Below are 21,092 nucleotides of genomic sequence, written 5' to 3'. Positions count from 1 at the left end.
GGAAAGGTTAAAAGTTTGAGAGAGCCACGGTTTTCAAGGGATATTGGAAACTTGGTTTGGAAGAAGAGAGAGATCTACATTAAATATAGGCAGCATGGAGTAAATGAGGTGCTTGAGGAATATAAAGAATGTAAAAAGAATCCTAAGAAAGAAATTAGAAAAGCTAAAAGAAGATATGAGGTTGCTTTGGCAAGTGAGGTGAAAATAAATCCAAAGGGTTTCTACAGTTATTAATAGCAAAAGTATAGTAAGGGATAAAATTGGTCCCTTAGAGAATCAGAGTGGACAGCTATTTGTGGAGCCAAAAGAGATGGGGGAGATTTTGAACAATTTCTTTTCTTCGGTATTCACTAAGGAGAAGGATACTGAATTTTGTAAGGTAAGGGAAACAAGCAGGGTAGTTATGGAAACTATGATGATTAAAGAAGAGGAAGTACTTGTGCTTTTAAAGAATATAAAAGTGGATAATTCTCCGGGTCCTGACAGAATATTCCCTAGGACCTTGAGGGAAGTTAGTGTAGAAATAGCAGGGACTCTGACAGAAATATTTCAAATGTCATTAGAAACGGGGATGGTGCTGGAGGATTGGGGTATTGCTCATGTGATTCCATTGTTTAAAAAGGTTTCTAAGAGTAAACCTAGCAATTATCGGCCTGTAAGTTTCACGTCAGTGGTGGGTAAATTAATGGAAAATATTCTTAGGGATGGTATATATAATTATCTGGATAGACAGGGTCTGATTAGGAACAGTCAACATGGATTTGTGTGTGGAAGGTCATGTTTGACAAATCTTATTGATTTTTTTAAGAGGTTACTAGGAAAGTTGACAAGGGTAAAGCTGTGTATGTTGTCTTTATGAACTTCAGTAAGGCCTTTGACAAGGTTCCGTACGGAAGGTTAGTTAGGAAGGTTCAGTCGTTAGATATTAATATTGAAGTAGTAAAATGGATTCAACAGTGGCTGGATGGGAGATGCCAGAGAGTAGTGGTGGATAATTGTCAGGTTGGAGACTAGTGGTGTGCCTCAGGGATCTGTACTGGGTCCAATGTTGTTTGTCATATACATTAATGATCTGGATGATGGGGTGGTAAATTGGATTAGTAAGTATGCAGATGATACTAAAGTAGGTGGTGTTGTGGATAATGAAGTAGGTTTTCAAAGCTTGCAGAGAGATTTAGGCCAGTTAGAAGAGTAGGCTGAAAGATGGCAGATGGAGCTTAATGTTGATAAGTTTGAGGTGCTACATTTTGGTAGGACTAATCAAGATAGGAGATAGATGGTAACTGGTAGGGCATTGAGGAATGGAGTGGAACAGAGTGATCTAGGAATAATGGTCCTTGAGCCTGTGTGTGAGAGTTGATTTTAGATGCTTGAGTCTGTGAGGTGAGGTGATTTTAAATCCTTGAGCCCGTGAGGTGAGGTGATTTTAGATCCTTGAGCCTGTGAGGTGAGGCGATTTTAGATGCTTGAGCCTGTGAGGTGAGGTGATTTTAAATCCTTGAGCCTGTGAGGTGAGGTGATTTTAGATGCTTGATCCTGTGAGGTGAGGTGATTTTAGATGCTTGAGCCTGTGAGGTGAGGTGATTTTAGATTCTTGAGCCTGTGAGGTGAGGTGATTTTAGATGCTTGAGCCTGTGAGGTGAGGTGATTTTAGATTCTTGAGCCTGTGAGGTGAGGTGATTTTAGATGCTTGAGCCTGTGAGGTGAGGTGATTTTAGATGCTTGAGCCTGTGAGGTGAGGTGATTTTAGATCCTTGAGCCTGTGAGGTAAGGTGATTTTAGATCCCCTACATGGCGCCAGTTGTAGATTCATTTGTTTATTGAGATACAACACAAAGTGGCCCTTTTGACCCAGGCCGCACAGCAACCCATCGATTTAATCCTTGCCTAATCACAGTACAATTTACAGTTCCCAATTAACCTACTAACCAGTTCGTCTTTGGACTGTGGCAGGAAACCAGAACATGCGGTCATGGTGAAAACGTTCCAACTCCTTACAGGCAGAGGGAGAAATTGAACCCGGGTCGCCTGCAATGTAAAGTGTTGTGCTAACCACTACACTACCATGCCACTCCTGGTATCCTGTTGTGTTCTCCACAACTTCACAATCCAGCTATGGCAGTGGACTTTCTGCAGGAAAAGGGAAATGATAGGTGACAGCACAATATGGCGACTGAAACTGTTCCTCAGATGAGAAGGACTGAAGCCAACAGCTCTATTGCTGTCATGCCACTGATGACAGTGAGGCAAAATTCTTTCTTTTACTATAATGTTACAACACTGCCATCAATTGTTCACATGAACTTCCTGATTATGAACCTGCACATATTTTTACAATTTCTTTCTTGCTTGCCATGCAAGTCGCTACATAAATCACTCCAAAAGTTCTCACTCCTGGAGCAGTGGCATTGTTGGAACTTGGTATTCTTGTTCCCCATTGTCTGTTCCCACTTACACCCCTGATACAGGTGTTAACAGATGGAGGTGTGGCACATACATAAACAGTTTGCCTTGGCTTCTTTACGTGTCTTCCCCTGTCTACTCGTCCCTCCCCACTGATCTCCTTGCTGGTACCATCCCTGCAAGCGGATCAAGCACTAAACCTTCCACTATACCTCATCCTTAGTCTGCATTCAGGGCCCCGAAATGTCCTTCCAGGTGCAGTGACACTTCTGTGAGTCAGTCAGGGTCACGATGAGGCCACCTTCAGATTGGAGCAGCAACACCTTGTATTCCTTCTGGGTAGCTCCAACCTACTGGTATGAACATCAGTTTCTGTAAATTATGGCAATTTGTCCCTTACCCTATCTATTCAGCATTTTAGCCCCTCTCTTACCCCTTCACTTTGCCTTATCTGGCCATCACCTCACTTTAATGCCCCTTCTTCCCTTTCTCTCATGGTCCACTCTCCTCTCCTATCAGATTCCTCTTTCTTCAGCTCTTTCTCTTTTCAATTTATCCCTCCCAGCTTCTCACTTCACCCTGGCTTTCTCCCCCTTCCTTTCCAGTCCTGATGAAAGAAGGGTCTCGGCCTGAAGCAATGACAGTTTCTTCCTCTGTTTAGATGCAGCCTGACCTGCTGAGTTCCTGCAGCATTTTGTGTGTCATTTCCAGCATCTGCAGAGTCTCTTGTGTTTATGCCTTGGCTTCTTGAAGAACTTGCTAAACTTCTACCTGCACCATAGGTCTGTAATTTAATAAAGAACCATCCAGTGCATACAGTACCCTGGATAGGTGCCCAGCTCCAAATACATTGAGCCGTAAATCCCACCCCTATCTTGCAACATCATGCTCCTGTTCTTCAAAGTTCAAAGCAAGTTTATTATCAAAGTACATATATGTCACCATATACTTCCTTGATATTCATTTTCTTGCAGGCATTCAAGGTAGATACAAAGAAATGCAATAGAATCAATAAAAGCTATGCACAAAGGTGGACAAATGTTCAAAAGAAGGCAAACAGAATGCACAAAAGAACCCAGTAATGATAATAATAATAACCACTTACTGCCTGCTACGCGCGCCAGTGTTTAGGGCAACAGTGAAGGTCCTCTGTCTCTGGTGGTGTTCAGGATTTCCTTCATCATGTCAGTAGCTTCCTCTCGTTTTTCACTGCTGTCAGTCATGCAAGTCCCTGGCTGAGACTCAGGAATACCATATGTAGGAGGATTCTTCATTGCTGTTCTGTAACTATTCTGTTTGACCAGTCAGGGTTGTTAGCCCTGAGCTGAACCCCCGAACCTGGAGGACAGGCAGAGCACTCTTAGTTTGGCCTCTACCCTTTGACCTGTTTGGCATGAGTGACCCTACGAAGAGCCAAAGCATAAAGCCCTGACTCCAGCCAACATAGCTCTCCTGGTCATTGGGGCACGGAAGCCTCCAACCCCTACAACAAGGTTGTGGTCCTCTTGGAGGAATAATAGTAAATAAGTAATAAATATTACTGTGTTGGCACGTGGCCTAGTGAGCAAGGCATCAGACTAGTAACGTGAAGGTCACTGGTTCGAGCCTCAGCTGAGGCAGCGTGTTTGTGTCGTTGAGCAAGGCACTTAACAACACATTGCTCTGCGACGTCACGGGTGCCAAGCTGCATGGGTCCTAGTGCCCTTCCCTTGGACAACATCGGTGGCGTGGAGAGGGGAAGGCCTGCAGCTTGGGCAACTGCCGGTCTCCCATACAACCCTGCCCAGGCCTGCGTCCTGGAAACTCCAGGCGCAGATCCATGGTCTCTCGAGACCGACGGATGCCACCACTAATTACTGAGACCATGAGTTGTTGAATCCTTGAAAGTGAGTCCATAGGTTGTGGAATCAGTTCAGAGCTGAGGTGTGTGAAGTTATTCATGCTAATTTAGTCCTTATAGGATGTTTGTAGGACTTATAACTATTCCTGAATCTGGTGGTCTGGGACTAAAGACTCCTTTACTTCCTTCCCATTTCTTTTCCATTCTAAAGCAGATGCTTGTTGCAGCATAATTACTTTGTAGGATTAATGCCCCACCGGAAAATAATAACGTTTTAGCTACAGCTAGAGTACAACTCTGGTGACTGACTTGTAGAAAGTACACTTAATGTTTTAGGCTACTGACCTTTCACTACACGGAAATGACTGATGTTAGCGAAGTAACAATGTACTGAGCAGGGAAGATGGGAGGATGAGTAAAATAAAAGGGCGATCTGTGATAGGGTGGGAGGCAGCAGACATTGAATCCTAGTAGGAGATAATAATGAGAAATGTTAATTTCAAATAGTGGTTGTGAATCCTTGGATTTGAGGTGAATTTATAAAGAATCTCTCTTACTTAAGGTCTGGCAACAATTATGAAAATCATAACCATTCCTTTTAAACTCATTTTGTATTTGCAATTTCAAGATGTGCACAATACAAAGAACTAATTCAGAAAATACAGTGACTGTCTGTACTCTGCTCTTGACTGCTAAGGAAGGGACTGCAAGGGGAGCGGCCAACAGGTTTTGAATTACTGCTTGGCAGGCTTGATTGAAATCAGTGTGCTGTCTAATGCTGATAAGAAATGGAAGCATATAAATCTGCAGTAAGTTTAGATGACATTTGTTCTGTAAAGTTTTATGTATTAGTAAGGATGTCAAAGATTACAGGGAAAAGGCAGGAGAGTGGGGTTAAGAAGGAAAATAAATCAGCCATGATTGAAGGTATAATTCTGCTCCTATGTCTTATGTTTTTATGGATCAGCTTCTTGAAGCAGTTCATGATGAGGATGTCTGAGCCGTCGGGCAAAGGTTGATAGGTTTCTTGATCAGTAAGGGGAATTACAGGTTACGGGGAGAAGGCAGGAGGATGGGGTTGAGAGAGATAATAAATCAGCCATGGCCTAATTCTTCTCCTAGTTAAAACTTTCTTCCTTTTGTTCTTTCTGCAGAAAATTAAAGATGAAAGGCTTTAGTAAGTGGAAGAAAAGCTGATTGAAAAAGCATTTGAGAAAGAAATAATGAGCTCAAATCCTACCGCCAAACGAGGAGACGGGGCACAGACCCCAAAAGTTCAACAGCCTCCAGCTAGACAACTGTATGGTCAGTTTGGCCAGAGCAACCAGTCTGAGAGGATGCTGACCAGCGACTCATCGGCTCACAGTTTTCCATCTCCATCTCCTTTGCCACAGCAGCTGAACAAGCAGCACGTGGACGTGTGTAGTGACTGGGACAGCATTGAAGGTTTGTACCATCGGGAGCTGGAAGAGGTTCGAGCCAGAGCTGCGCAGATGGAGAAGACCATGCGCTGGTGGTCGGACTGCACTGCGAACTGGCGGGAGAAATGGAGCAAGGTGAGGGCGGAGCGCAACAAGGCGCGTGAGGAAGTCCGCCAGATGCGGCAGAAGCTGGAGTCAGTTGCGAAGGAGTTAGCTGCCATGAAACGAGAAAAGCAGGAGCTGTTAGAGGAAAATGAGCGGCTGAGAAGGGCGGCCAAGCCAACAGAAACACCGTCAGCGGCTCTGGTCAGACTGGAGGAGTACGAACTCAATGCGCTGGAACAGGAACCCGTCAAAGATGTTAAAAATAATAAAAACCCATCATCCCCAAACAAATTCACTGGTTCACCCAAGAAGGTAAGGAAGACAAAAGCTCTACTTATTAATACAGCAACAATACATTGGTGTTTATAAATTACAGTAATTAATTCTACATATAATGGAACATCTTTAGGTACCACTAGTCCCAACCTCTGCCCTATGTTTTATTATAAGGCCATAAGATATAGGAGCAGAATTAGGCCATTCAGCCCATCAAGTCTGCTGCATCAGTCTATCATGGCTGATTTATTATACCTCTCAAGCCCATGCTCCTGCCCTCTCTCTGTAACCTTTGATGCCCTTACCAATCAAGAACCTATCAACCTCTGCTTTAAATATACTCAATGACTTGACCTCTACAGCTGTCAGTGGTAATGAATTCCACAGTTTCAGTACTCTCTGGCTAAAGAAATTCCTGCTCATCTGTTCTAAAGGGGCCCCCTAAGCCAGTGCCACACCTTGCCCAAGGGTGACCTGCCAGCTATTGGAGGGAAGCAGAGCCTTGCACTTCCTTATAATGCACAATAACCAATAGTTGTCAAAGGTACTTCAACTAAACATAAGAAGTTCATTTAAGAGGGAAATCATGAGGACAAAAAAAGAGGGCATGAGATGAATCTGGCAGGCTAGGTTGGGGAAAACCCGAGGAGATTCTACAGGCATAATAAGAGTAAAAGGGTGTCTAGGGAAAGATTAGGTCCACTGAAAGACTAATAAGGTCACCTGTATGTAGAACCACAGGATACAGGTGAGATTCTTAATGAATTTTTCTCATCAGTCTTTTACTGTGGAGAAGGTTATGGAAGCTGAAGTTTGGTGCAAATAAAATATGATGTCATGAACCATTTATAAATTGCTAAAGATGAGGTGTTGGTGGGTCTAAAGCACATTAAAGAGGATAAATCCTTGGGATCTGACTTCAAGTGTGTTCTAGACCTCGTGGGAAGCTGGAGAAGAAATTACAGAGGCCTTTGCAGAGATGTTTGAATCATCTTCAGCCAAGGATAAAGCTCTTAAAAATTGGACAATGGCTATTGTTGTACTGTTAACTAAGAAGAGCAGCAAACACAGTCCAGGGAACTACAGGACAGTGAGTCGGGCATGATTAGCGGGCAAGTTGTTGGGGGGAATTCTGACAGATAAGGGTTTGGATGATACAAGGCTGTTCAGGGATAATCGGAATGGCTTTGAGCATGTAAAATCGTGTCTCACAAACCTGTTAAAGGGTTTTGAAGAGGTAACCAAGAAGAGTGATGGGGAAGGCAGTGGGTGTTGTCCATGTGGACCTGTAGAAGAGAAGGACCGCGGAGTAGAAGTACATAGCTCCCTGATGGTAGAGGGGATGGCAAAGAAAGCATTTGGCATTTATCAACATGTACAAACAAGCTGGATGAACTCAGCAGGTCGGGCAGCATCTGTTGAAAGGAGCAGTCAATGTTTCAGGCCAAGACCCTTCCTGCTGAGTTCATCCAGCTTGTTTGTACATGTTGATTTAACCACAGCATCTGCAGTGTACTTTGTGTTTACTATTTGGCATTTATGCTGGCCTTCAACAGTAACTATAGGAGCTGAGATGTTATTTTACAGTTGGACAAGATATTCAAAAATCAGAGGTGCAAAGGGTCCTGGGAGTCCAAGTACACAATTCCCTAAAGATTAACTTGCAGGTTCAGCCGGTATTAAGGAAGTTCAATGTAATATTAGCTTTCATTTTAAGAGGATGTGGTGAACTACATATACCTGTCTGGACACGCCCCGCCGCTGACTGCTCCTGTGGCCCCTCCCACGGTCCCCGGTATAAAGGCGATTGGAGCCTGAGCCCTGCCCTCAGTCTCCAGGATGCAGTGTGGTGGTCAATTGCTGCTTGTTCTTTCTTCCAGCCAATAAAAGCCGATATCTTGCCTCACGTCTCAGAGAGTTATTGATGGTGCATCAGAGGACTAGAATATAAAAACAAAGATATAATGTTAAAGCTTTATAAGGCATTGGTAAGACTGCATTTGGAGTATTGTGAGCAGTTTTAGGCCCCTTATCTGAGAAAGGATTTGCTGGCATTTGAGAGGGTCCAGGAGAAGTTCATGAGAATGATTCTGGCAATGAAAGGGTTAATGTATGAGGAGCTCTTAATGGCGCTGGGCCTAGTCTCACTGGAGTTTAGAAGAGTGGGGAGGGGGGAATTCATTGAACCTTTGGAATATTAAAAAGCCTAGATAGAGTAGATGTGGAGAGGATGTTTCCAATATTGGGGTAGTCTAGGATCAGACCGTGCAGCCTAAAAATAGAAGGACGACGCTTTAGAACAGAGTTGAGGAGTAATTCGTTTCGCTAGAGGGTGGGGAACAAGCCAGTGTTGGCCATTGCTGGAGGTGAGGGGAGGAAGAGTTGATGTGATAGGGTCCGGGCTTGAAAGCGAGGAACAAGCTGACGTTTGACCAATTTAAGCACCAGGCCAGATTGAAAAGTGCGGGCATGGGCCGAATTGAGACAGTGGGTCCTGGGCCTGAGAACACATCAAAGCTGCAGGGCACTGGTCCAAGATCAAGGAATGACCAGCTGGTTGGCCGATTTGAGTGCCAAGCCAGATTGAAAAGGTTGGGAGTGTTGGGCCTGGGGGCGAGGGGCGTGCGTCAGTGACCTGGGAAACAGCAGTGAAGAATCCTCATACATCTGAGTGTGACGGTATTCCCAAGCCTCCACCTGGAGCTTGCGTGACTGAGGGTAGTGAAAACTGAGTGACCGACATGGTGAAAGAAGCCCTGAGCCCCTCCAGGGATGGAGGACCTTCATTGTTGCCCTAAAGACCAGTGGCATGATGGGCAGTAGAGAGAGTGACCATTCAGAAAGCTGATGGTGGAGGGGAAGAAGCTGTTCCTTAAATGTTGAGGCTCCTGTACCTCCTCCCTAATGGTGGTAATGAGAAGAGGGCATGTCCAGGGTGGTGGGAGTCTTTAACGCTGGATGCTGCTTCTTTTGAGTCATTACCTTTTCTACTTGTATTTTTAATTGTTGCTTTATTAATTCTGGTCTTCTTGCATGGGCTCACATCCAAAAGCATCTGAAGAGAATTCGGGTGTCGCTGACTCTTTACTCCTCCAGTGAAAGGGATGTTGGAAATTTCTGAACACCGCTGGCTTTTCTGGGTCAGTAACTTAAAGTGCAAGGGCTCTCCACTGTGAATTTCACTCTCTACCAAGTGAAACTGCTTATAGTGTGGTGGCTACCTTCACGGTAAAGGTAGTTGGTCCACGAACTGGCTGGCAGTGATTCATGCGAGAATGCTTTTGGTAATAACCTGCTTCAACTCAGTGACTGATTTGCTCCCCAGTTTGTACTGAAGTACATGGAAATAATGTGGCCTTGTTTTCAAATCTATCTGCCCCTGAGAGCAATCTCGGGGGTCCCGGAGTGACCGGTTTCTGCCCTCTGAACAACTGCAATGGATCTGGCTCTTGACAATATTCTGCTTTAAAGGGAACTGGTTCTGTTAGCCCACTCCCACACAACTTTTGCTTACACCCACAAAGCAGTGAAGGGAGTTTGGGGGGGTGGTGGGGGGAAGAAAATCAGTGCAGACACTACCCGCCCTGCAAATTGCCTTTTACAGAAGCTCCCTTCTGGAAAGCGCTATTAAACTAAAAACTCCATACCATCTTAAAAGTTTCTTCCCTAGGCAGGTAATCTGATCAACCATTCTAGTTGGCCCCCATCCCCCCCGCTCCCTCTATCTATTGCCCCATCGCTGCACTGCCCTGCTCTGTAAACAGTTTAAACCACTTTTCATAATGCTTACATTGTAAATACATGCTGGTATTTATTGATTAATGCATACTTTATTCCATATTCTTTAACCTCTAATTTCATTGGTTTAAGATTTAGACTGTATGTACTTCTTCATTCGTTATAATTGTTGAACATTCTTGTTTTTTGTTGCTTATTGCACCCTGACTGACACACCAGAGCAAATTCCCAACACTTGTAAATGTACTGGTGAATAAAGTTGATCCTGAATCATAGGCCCCGCTTCTAAAGGAAGCTGCATTTTTAGATGTTTATCCAGCTCAAAATCTTTGTGATTCTCACCCTGTGATACAAGCTTTGTTTATAGTGTGGTAAACACATAAACAGGAATGCCAAGAATACAATTCAGTAATACAGGCAGAGTATGCGCTGAAATTAGAACAATAAAATACTCATGTCCAGGGACCACATTGTTATTTTTTTCCTTCCCCTCCCCCCCCATTCTGCTGTGAGTACACAAATCTGAGTGAAGGCAGCAGTGTTGGCATCCATCGGTCTCGAGAGACCATGGATCTGCGCCTGGAGTTTCCAGGGCGCAGGCCTGGGCAGGGTTGTATGGGAGACCGGCAGTTGCCCAAGCTGCAGGCCTTCCCCTCTCCACGCCACCGATGTTGTCCAAGGAAAAGGCACTCGGACCCAAGCAGCTTGGCACCGGTGACGTCGCAGAGCAATGTGTTGTTAAGTGCCTTGCTCAAGGACACAAACACGCTGCCTCAGTTGAGGCTCGAACCAGTGACCTTCAGGTTACTAGTCTAATGCCTTGCCCACTAGGCCACACGCCAACACGAAGGCAGCAGTGATAAGTATTAAATTACTTAAAGACCATTGTAAAAATCCAAAGAAAAATTACCTGACATTTTACAGAGCTAGAAAATAACTAAAATGCTGCAGGTGTTGGAAGCCTGAACTAAAAACGTAAGGTGCTTGAAACACTTGGCATGCCAGGTGGCGACTGTGGAAAGATAAACAATACTATGGTTTCATATTAAACAAACTTCCATCAGAATTGTACTGGTAGGGCCAGAGTATTCCCTTGAAAATTCCCAGCCGTAGTGAAAAATTTAGTTGAAGTGAATAATATAGATATATTTCAGAAAGCTTATGAATAAGAGGGGGAGAGAGTTGATGTGATAGATTTAGACCAGGGAAGATGGGAGGAGGAGTGAGTTAGAGCAGAAGGCCCAACATGGAGTAGTTGGGCTGAATAGCTGTTTCTGAGCTGTCGAACCTGAATATTCCAAGTGTTAATACATGGAAAGTGCCAGAGGGACTCAGCAGGTCAGATGTGATCCATGGAGGGGAGTAAACAGTCGACGTTTCGGGCCAACACCCTTCATCAGGACTGGACCGGAAGGGGGAAGAAGCTGGAATAAGAATGCAAGGGGAGGGGCAGGTCATAGGTAGAAGGTCGTAGGTGAAAGCAGGTGGGGGGAAGGTGGGTGGGTGACAGAGGGGGTGTGTAATGGGAAACTGGGAGGTGAGACGTGGAAAAGGTACAGGGCTGAGGAATCTGATAGGAGAGGAGAGTGAGAGTTTGAGAAAGGGAAGGAGGAGGGGAACCAAAGGGAAATTGATGGGCTGGCGAGGAGAAAAGATAGGGTAAGAGGGGAGCTAAAGTGGGAAATAAAAAAACAGAGGGGGGAAGGGGGGAAATTACTGGAAGTTAGAGAAATCAATGTTCATGCTGTCAGGTTGGAGGCAACCCAGACAGAATATAAGGTATTGCTCTTCCAACCTGATGGTGACCTGATCGTGGCAGTAGAGAAGTCCATGGACCAACATGCTAGAATGTGTGTGTTGCATTGAATTTAATAGTGGTTTTTCACTTTGCCTGATTTCATTTTTAATGAGGTAGTATTGTGAGTTGTTAATGGAGTAATTTAATGTGGGGAGAATAATATTACTACTACCTCACGAGAATGCTTTCTATCCAGTTTCTCTGATAGAGGACGTGGAGAGAAAAATATTACTATTGCTACATCAAGTTACTTCATCAGCTACTCACAGTAGTTGCAGTTGTAGCATCTTCATAGAATTAGAAGTCAGATTCAGAAAATGTTTTTTTCTGTCATAGGATCTGTTGGACCCTGATGCCTTTGTGATCCAGAGGTTTTTCAAAAGTCAAGAATGAGCCGTGAAACTTACTGCTAGCAATTTTGTCAAGTCTTACACGAGCAAAGAAAGAACAAGAAAGGCAAAAGAAAAAGTAGTTGTGTTGTCTCATACTCTGATTAGAGAGAACAATAATTCAGGTGATAGTAATTAACCCATGAAACAGCCAGATTCCAGTGGTGTGACACCTGCTGCTGATGGCTAAGAAGTTTCTACAAAAATGCAAGAGCACCTGCATCGTAATTACGAGAAAAATCACTGAACGATTAGCTGTGTACAGGTGATTATATAAAATTAGAAGCAAGCATAAAAAAGTTAAACTACACGAAAACCGACAATTCTATATCCCAATCCAGCAGATCTGAGCATATGTGTAAAGGCTTGACCATATAATGTGATTAGAAATATTAAGCACTGTTTTCTTTAGCAACAGTATCATACAGCGAGGCATTGGTCAGAATTAATCAGAACAGCATGTCACGTACTTAAAAATAAATTGGATTTCTTGTTAGTTAAAGGCTACTTATCCTATTATTCCTTAAAAATGATTTAAAAAATTAACTTAATAGAGTAATACTACCTGTTCATTGGTATTCTTGGATGAATAACAATAAAATCACTAAGCCGACAAAGGTTGAGACTAAGTATATTGTGAACAAAGTAGTCATGTTGAAAAGAGCTTCCCAGAGGTACCACGTACTGCATTCAGAAGTACTACATACCGTGTTTCATTTGTAAATGTTGACTCCTTTTTCCTCTCCATGGATGCTACCTGACCTGCTGAGTTTCTCCAGCGTTTTGTGCATTACTGGGGTTTCCAGAGTCTCCAGAATTTCTTTTGTCCAGAAATACCACAGTGCTCTTTTTTGAGTTATGTGCAAATTACCAAAGCCGACAAGATAGGTGGCCCTTTGGGAACAAGCTCACTTGGGTAAAGTTTTCTGTTTGTAACACAAAGGACATTAGGCAACAGTCAGATATTTTTCAGCAATTTCCCTTACTAACACCTTAAATGACAAAGGGCTATTACATAACCTGATGGTCCTTTGAAAGTCACATTTCGGAGGCTGGAGTACTGGCAGTATCTCTCAAAGATGTGACAAGGTGTGACACAGCGAGTACCCTTTCTATAGTTAGTCCTTAATTCCGAATGGAATCAGATGTAACACATTTTTTGAGAAGTCCCTTTTTAACAATTGGAAAATACACTCAGTGGCCACTTTATTAGGTACACCTGTACACCTGTTTGTTAATGTAAATACCTACTCAGCCAATCATATGGTGCCTACTCAGTGCATAAAAGCATGCAGGCATGGTCAAGAGGTTCAGTTGTTATTCAGACCAAACATCAGAATGGGGAAAGAAAGGTGATCTAGCTGACTTTGACTGTGATTGTTGGTGCCAGACAGGGTGGTGTGAGTTTTCCAGAAATTGCTGATCTCTTGGGGTTTTCCACGTACAAGTCTCTAAAGTTTACAGAGAGTGGTGCAAAAAAGCAAACAAAAAAAAAAACAGTCATTGGCAGTCTGTAGGTGAAATTGCCTTGTTAATGAGAGAGGTCAGAGGAGAATGGCCAGGCTGTTCTGTTACTGTTCAAGCCTCCAGGAAGGTGACAGTAACTTAAGTAACCACGTGTTACAACAGTGATGTGCAGAAGAGCAAATCTGAATGCACAGCACGTTGAACCTTGAAGTGGATGGACTACAGCAGAGAAGACCATAACTGACTCCACCCCTGCACCAAATAAAGTGGCCGCTGAGTGTAATCCAGTAAAACAAGGTTTAAAAAAAAATAATGCTATCTCTTGTTATTTCTATTATAACTATGGTTAATGCTGTAAAGATTCCATGTGGCTTATTTTCAGGATATTGATATAATTGAGAATATACTAAGAGAGAAACAAGATGGAGGAGGACAAAGTCTGGAGTCTTCAACCATCTGCTCTGAAAGACCCAAGCATCTGCTGGAAGATACTCTGCAACCTTTTGAGGACGACTCCATTAAAACCATGGCTCTGCAGTTTCGTCTGGATGAGTCACAGAAAATCCTGCAGAAAGAAAGAGAGTAGGTGAAAGCTATAATAATATTATTGGTGCTCTTTCGTGCTTTAGACCTGAACGTTACACAGTCCAGCAGACAGCTGGACTGCATGAAGAATGGTTTAGATATGTGAGTCATATTCAGGAAGTTTTGTGAGTGATATTTGTTGATGGCTTGTCAAAATAACAGTAATGTCAACCACAGAATGCAGTCGTGGAAAGAGATGTATATAAATCCTTGGTCCAATATGCAGATGGAGTGGTCTAATATGTTTATTATGTGTTGGATAACTGTATAGTTTGTTTGGTTAATAAGTTATTTATCAACACGAGATTCTACAGATGTTGGAAATCCAGAGCAACACACACACACCCCCCCCCCCCCCCCAGAGGAACTCAGCAGTCCAGGCAGTATCTATGCAGAGGACTATAAGCAGTTGACGTTTTGGGCCGATACCCTTCATCGGGACTGGAAAGAAAGGGGGAAGAAGCTGGACCACGAAGGTGGAGGATGGAGAAGGACTACAAGCTGAGAAATTATATGTGAAACGAGATGAAGGCTTCCACCCATCTTCTCCCTCACCTGCTTTCATGCATCACCTATCAGCAAGTACCCTCCCTCCGCACTTTATTCTGGCTGCTTTCCCCTTCCTTTCCATTACTGGTGAAGGGTCTTGGCCCAAAACATTGATAGATTACTCAAAACCCTGAGCTGAACACTCAGTGGCAAGAGGGGAAGGAGTGACTCAAGAAGCCATTGTGACAGTGTCTGTCTTGTTGTGGAGTTGGGACTTTCATGGGCATCATAGACCTGATGTGTCAGGTACCACTGAACAGGTCACCCATTTCTTGTTGCACACTGCACTGATATTCAGCGCAGATGGGATGGGGGGTGGGGGAGTCCAAGAGCTCAGTGTTGGGGGTCGTAGGGCAGGGGTTCCCAACCTTTTTTATACCATGGACCAATACTATTAAGCAAGAGGAAGGCTACTCATTGAGGGAGGGGGTTGCAAACGTGGATAGGTTTTCGCTTATCAATCACAGCTTTCTTGGGCAGGGAACATACAAGAATGAATTATTTATATTTGTGTGCCAGAGCACTGAGGCCACAGGGTGGATTTGGCATAGAGGCTAAGGTCCTGGGGAGACTGAGGGCAAGGGCTGGGGTTTGATTCAACTGAGAAACATAAGTTCAGGGAGAAGGTGTCTGACAAGAGTAAGTTAACTGTCCTGATTTCATAACCTATGGACTTGCTTTCAAGGCCACATGGGTGTAATTGGGCAGCATAGGCTTGTAGGACTTGTTACTGTTATAGGACAGCATCTTTAAGGAAGACTCCACAATTCATGCCCTTTGGTAATACTTATATATTTATTTATTTATCTATTCGTCGGTTAACCAATTAATTAATTTTTGTATTTGCACAGTTTGTCTTTTATACATTGGTTGTTTGTAAGTCTTTGTAGTTTTCATTGATTCTGTTACATTTCTTTGTTCTACTGTGAATGCCTGCAAGAAAATGAATCTCAGAGTAGTATATAGTGACACATATATACATTGATAATAAATTTACTCTGAAGTTTGAAGAGGAGGTGAATAAATAATGGGGGCATACCTGTGTTAATATTAGCTCTGATTCTGGAATGGTTCAGGAGGACTTGGAAAATTGTAAACGTCACTCCGTTCTTTAAGAAGGGAGGGAGGCAGAAGAAAGGACGTTATAGACCGGTTTTCCTGAATTCAGTGGTTGGGAAGATGTTGCAGTCCAATATTTAGGATGAAGTTTCAGTGTACTTGGAGACACATGCTAAAATAGGCTGAAGTCAGTATGGTTTCCTTGAGGGGAAATGTTGCCTGATAAACCTTTTGCCATTATTTGAGGAAATACCAGGTAGGATAGACAAAGGAGAATCAGTGGATGTGGTTTACTTGGATTTTCAGAAGGCCTTGGACAAGGTGCCACGCATGAGGTTACTTAACAAGATAAGAGCCCGTGGTATTATAGGAAAGATGCTAACACGGATGAAGCAGTGGCTGACTGACAGGAGGCAAAGAGTGTGAATAAAGCTTGGATGCCAGTGATTAGTGGCATTCTGCATGGGTCAGTGTTAGAACTAGTTATTTTCACATTACTGATCAATGATTTAGATGATAGAATTGATGGCTTTGTGGCCAAGTCTGCAGATGATACAAAGATCGTCGGAGGAGCAGATAGTGTTGAGGAAGCAGGGTCTGCAGAAGGACTTAGACAGATTGGGAGAATGGCAGATAAGTGGCAGGTGACATATCAATATGCAATATGGCAGAAGGAATAAAGGTGCAGACTATTTTCTAAACAAGGAACAAAATTAGAAATCAGAAGTGCAGAGGGACTTCAGAGTCCTCGTATAGGATTCTCAATAGTCAATGGTAAAGAATGCAGTGTTTTAACATTCTGTTCAAGAGGACTAGAATATAAAAGCAAGGATGTATAAGGCATTGATAATTAGACTGCACTTGGAATATTGTGAAGAGTATTGGGCCCCTTATCTTAGAAAATATGTGCTAGCATTGGAGGGAGTTCAGAAGAGGTTCATAAGAATGAGTCTGGGAATGAATGGGTTAATGTATGGGGAGTGTTTAGTGACTCTGGGCCTGTACTTGCTGGAGTTTAGAAGAATGAGGGGAGATCTCATTAAAACCTATTGAATATTGGAATGCCTAGATAGAGTGAATATGGAGAGGATGTTTCCTATAGTGGGAGAGTCTAGGGTAAGAGTGCACAGCCTCATAATAGAGCAGGGGTTTCCAATCTGGGGTCCACAGATGGAAGGGGTGAATGGCATTAAAAAGTTTGGGAACCCCTGAAATAGAAGGACATCCCTTTAGAACAGAGATGAGGAAAAATTCCTTTAGCTAGAGGGTGGCAAATCTGTAGAATACATTGCCACAGATAGCAGTGGAGGCCAAGTCATTGGGTATATTTAAAGTGGAGATTTGTAGGTTCTTCATTAGTAATAGTGTCAAAGGTTATGGAAAGCGGGCAGGTGAATGGGGTTGAGAGGGATACAAAAAATCGACCATGATGGAATGGCAGAGCAGGATCAATGGACTGAATGGCCTAATTTTGCTGCTTTGTCTTATGGTCTTGTAGAATATGTTGATATGATGCATCAGTAGTGATACTTCCACACTCCTCATTATTGCACAATACACAAAGTCAGGCCACGAGCAGAATCACTTCGCAAAAGTCGGAAATCACGTGGCAGTGAAGTGTTGTCGAGACCGTCTGTCTGTGAATGAACTACACCAGACCTTGCTCTACGGCTATGCAAATTTCCACTGTTGCTTGAGTCACTGTCAAGAGCCTCTGTTAGCGTACTGACGTAATTCTACGCACACACAGAGCAGAAAGATCATATTTCCTGCACTGATGCCAGATGAAGTATAGAAATGTAATCCCAAAATGAAGTAACAGCTTGTCTTCATCCAAACAAAATCAGTTTAACTGAGGAGATTCAACTGTGTGTGGTAATTCTGAAGTTTGATAGTTTCTTAGAAATTTCTTCCAGGTCGATTATTGTATTTTATATACATTCATCTTTGCATCCATTACTATGACATCAAAATCTGTAACAGAGAAAAGAACTCCCACAACTGCACTTAGTTAGACATTTACAAATCATAAAGATATGATCAATAGCTTGTTGATTTCAAATTGAGTTTTAAAAAATGTAAATACATGAGGGAATTGTAAGAATTAAAGTTTAAAGCTCAAAACAAATTTATCATCAAAGTACGTATGTCACCATATACAACCCTGAGATTCTTTTCCTTGTGGGCATTCACAGAAAATACAAGGAAACAAGTAAAATATAAAAAATTGATAATAACAAATAAGTAAGCGGTAAAGAACATAAGGTGAAGAGTCCTGGAAAGTGAGTCCATTGGTTGAGGGAACAGCTCAGTGATGGGGCAAGTGAAGTTATGCCCTCTGGTTCAGGAGCCTGGTGGTTGAGGGATAATAACCGTTCCTGAACCTTGTGGTGTTAGTTGAAAAGAAAGCATGGCATGGAGAGTGTTGGTCGTTGATGATTGATGCTGCCTTCCTGTGACAGGTCCGTGTAGATGTTCTCATTGGTGGTGATGGCTTTACCTGTGATGGGCTGGGCTGTATCCGCTACTTTTTGTAGGCGTTTCCATTCTAGGCCGTGGTGCAAGCAGTCAATATACTCTGTACTGCACATCTATAGAAATTTGTTGATGACTTGCCAAATTTTGTAAACTCCTGGGAAAGTAGGGGTGCTGCCGTGCTTTCTTTGTAATGGCATTTGCATGCTGGACCCAGGACAGAAATGATCCTCTGAAATGATTGTGATTGTACAGAGTCATATAGTAGCACAGCTCAGAAGCAGGCTGTTTGGCCCATCTAGTCCATGCCAAATTACTAACCTGCCCTGTCCTATTGCCCTGCACCCAGATTATTTGCCTCTATACCCTTCCCATCCATGTACCTATCCAAATTTCTCTTAAATACTGAAAATGGACTAGCATACACCACTTATGCTGGCAGCTCATTCCGCACTCTCATCACCTTCTGAGTGAAGAAGTTCCCACTTATGTTCCCCTTAAACATTTCACCTTTCACCCTTAACCCATGATGTGTTCTAGTCTCACCCAACCTCAGTGGAAAAGTACTGTTTCACTTTACTGTATCTATACCCCTCATAATTTTGTACACCTCCGTCAAATCTTCCCTCGTTCTCTTTAGACTCTGGCAAATAAAGTCCTAACCTGTTCAACCTTTCCCTATAACTCAGGTCCTCAAGTCCTGGCAACCTCCTTGTAAATTTTCTCTGCACTCTTTCAATCTTGCTGATCTCCTTCCTGGGCATGTTACTCTAAATTGGGCCTCACCAACGTCTTGGACAACTTCAACATGTTTATTCTGAACATGGGTGTGATAGTTATATGGTCACCTGTACAACTTGGTCAGTGTTTTGGTGCCAAGCATGCAGACGGGACACATTAGCAACTTTGGCAGATGAGAAGTCGTTATTATAGGGAATGATTAGGGTCACTGATCACCGGAAAGGATCATATCCCACCTTTCCTCATGCCCATCTCTGGTAGAAGCTCCTACTGCGATTCACCCCCATTGTTCTGAGTGAACCACAGCACAGACTTCATTCCCTCTTGCACGGACCCATGTCTGAGCAAAGCCATGGATGTAATCAGATCTACAGTGCCCGGCCATGTCTTCCACCTTGTTCCTGAGTAGCATGCAAATTTCCCTGTTTAGTTCTCCCCACAGCCTTCAATGCACTGGAATTTTCAGGCCATGGTTCAGTTGCCTTCTCTTTTGCATTGTGGGAGTGGTGACCAGTGAGTACCTCAAACTGAGATTCACTTCAGATTTATGCATGAACATTGTGCTTAGTAATATGAATTGTATTAAAACGTTGTATGCCCTCCAGAGCTATGTAAAACACACACCGCAGAGCAATGTAAAATTACTCAATTGGACAGACTATAAGTGATTAATTAAAAGTAGTAGTTGGATCACTCGAGTCGAGTGTGGTATTTTCCTAAGGAGTTGTTTATCGGTGGGTCTTCAGGTGGCTGTAGATGCTGATCTGCCCCTTTGATATGTGCTGATCTCCGCAGGACTTAATCTGGGGGTGGATTCCATTACTGGAGAATGCCTGCATGTGACTTTGCTTAACGTGTGTCAACACATTGTCCTTGACAGAGCGGAATCAGGGTCTTGTGTCATGGAATGCAAGGCGACTGCAGACCCTTCCTCTGCTTTCACCGCCGTTCTGATGTGTCATCATTTTTCTCCTGTTCCACCTCTGAGGTTTTGTTTGGAACCTTCCCCTTGACCTTAATACCATGGATGACCTTACTAGGAATTGAGCACTAGATAGCTTAATTCCAGATGACGTCACTCTCGGGATCTCAGGAGCTCACGAGCCCCGCCACCACATCAAGGTGATGACCCTTGGAGAAGATGAAGTGTTATAAAGTGATGCAATCGGAAGACAAGCGATTATTAAGAGCTGTTTGACCTTCTGGTTGGATGTTACTTGTTTTAAATATGCGGAGCATCAGTGTTGGGAATGCAGCTGTGTTTTCAATTAGCAGGTATTAAAATTTCATAATGCCTAAAGCAACAAATGAATCTGATAACCAGTGTCTGTAACTCATATATGGAATGCCTAGCAGCTCTCAGAAAGGACCATGCAACATTCTGCTTTCATGAAGACTCTAGACCTCAGGCCAATTCTGTTTAAGTTATTCTCATCAATTTTATTAAAATAATAGTTGTAAGCATCATGGGAAATAAAGAATTAGAAAGCTAAAGGAGGGGTAATATTACACTGGGGAATTTGCTACCTCCTACAGTACTATGTACACTATAGTCTGAGGCTACTTTATTAGGTATCTCCTATACTTAATAAGTGGCTACTGAGCGGACGTTCATAGCCTTCTGCTGTTGCAGCCCATATGCTTCAAGTTTTGATAAATACCTAATCAGCCAATCATGTGGCAGCAACTCAATACATAAAAGCAGGCAGACATGGTCAAGAGGTTCATTTGTTGTTCAGAACGGGGAAGAGATGTGATCTGAATGCTTCAGCCACAGTATGTTCTTTTCTGTGCCAGACAGGGCTGGGTTTGGGCACCTGACTTAAAATGGCAGACGGCGTTTTCCTTCCTTGGTTCGTAAGTATGAGTTGCCTGTAAGTCGGAAATTTGTAACTCGGGGACTGCCTGTACTACATTCAGTTCCTTGCTTCCTGCTCCTGGTGTCAGAGACTTCAATTGCCTGGACCATACACAACCTCTTTAAAATTCTTCTCTTTTCTTTGCTTTTGGTTTTCGCTCATATTATCTTACTTCCAGATCAGAAGTCTGTATCTCATTTTCAATTTCATAAAGTGACGTTGATACTAAATAACCGGCGGTTAAAGATACCAAATAACTGGCAGTTTGAGGGCATTTCAGAGAATCACTGTACCTGTGACACAGGATTTATTCACTGGTTCTTGTAGTTTATTATGTCTCATCACCCAGGATTACCATCGGGACAGAGGCACGGAGCCTGAAGGCAT

The 21,092-nt window shown here is 43.1% G+C and overlaps 1 protein-coding gene and 1 long non-coding RNA gene across 5 annotated transcripts in view; one reads left to right on the top strand and one right to left on the bottom strand.

Moving 5' to 3' along the window:
- LOC132395260 (uncharacterized) overlaps positions 1 to 3,767 on the bottom strand; it is a 46,548-nt gene extending 42,781 nt beyond the window's left edge. The window contains exon 1 of the long non-coding RNA XR_009512555.1: positions 3,509 to 3,767. This is a non-coding gene — a long non-coding RNA (uncharacterized LOC132395260). The remainder of the gene's footprint in view (positions 1 to 3,508) is intronic.
- The window catches only part of LOC132395248 (coiled-coil domain-containing protein 102A-like), a 464,661-nt gene that overhangs the window by 7,405 nt on the left and 436,164 nt on the right, over positions 1 to 21,092 (top strand). For all 4 annotated transcript variants that reach the window (XR_009512553.1, XM_059971586.1, XM_059971567.1 and 1 more), the window contains exons 2-3: positions 5,398 to 6,081; positions 13,820 to 14,019. Coding sequence is in view for 3 of the 4 variants with exons in the window: in XM_059971586.1 (XP_059827569.1) it covers positions 5,467 to 6,081; positions 13,820 to 14,019 (815 nt within the window). In the remaining variant the exon portion in view is untranslated. The remainder of the gene's footprint in view (positions 1 to 5,397; positions 6,082 to 13,819; positions 14,020 to 21,092) is intronic.

Source organism: Hypanus sabinus, chromosome 1 (assembly GCF_030144855.1).
Source record: "Hypanus sabinus isolate sHypSab1 chromosome 1, sHypSab1.hap1, whole genome shotgun sequence".
In the NCBI taxonomy this organism is placed as follows: domain Eukaryota; kingdom Metazoa; phylum Chordata; class Chondrichthyes; order Myliobatiformes; family Dasyatidae; genus Hypanus; species Hypanus sabinus.
The sequence above is the reverse complement of the archived record's forward strand: the minus strand, read 5'-3'. Positions and strand labels throughout refer to the sequence as shown.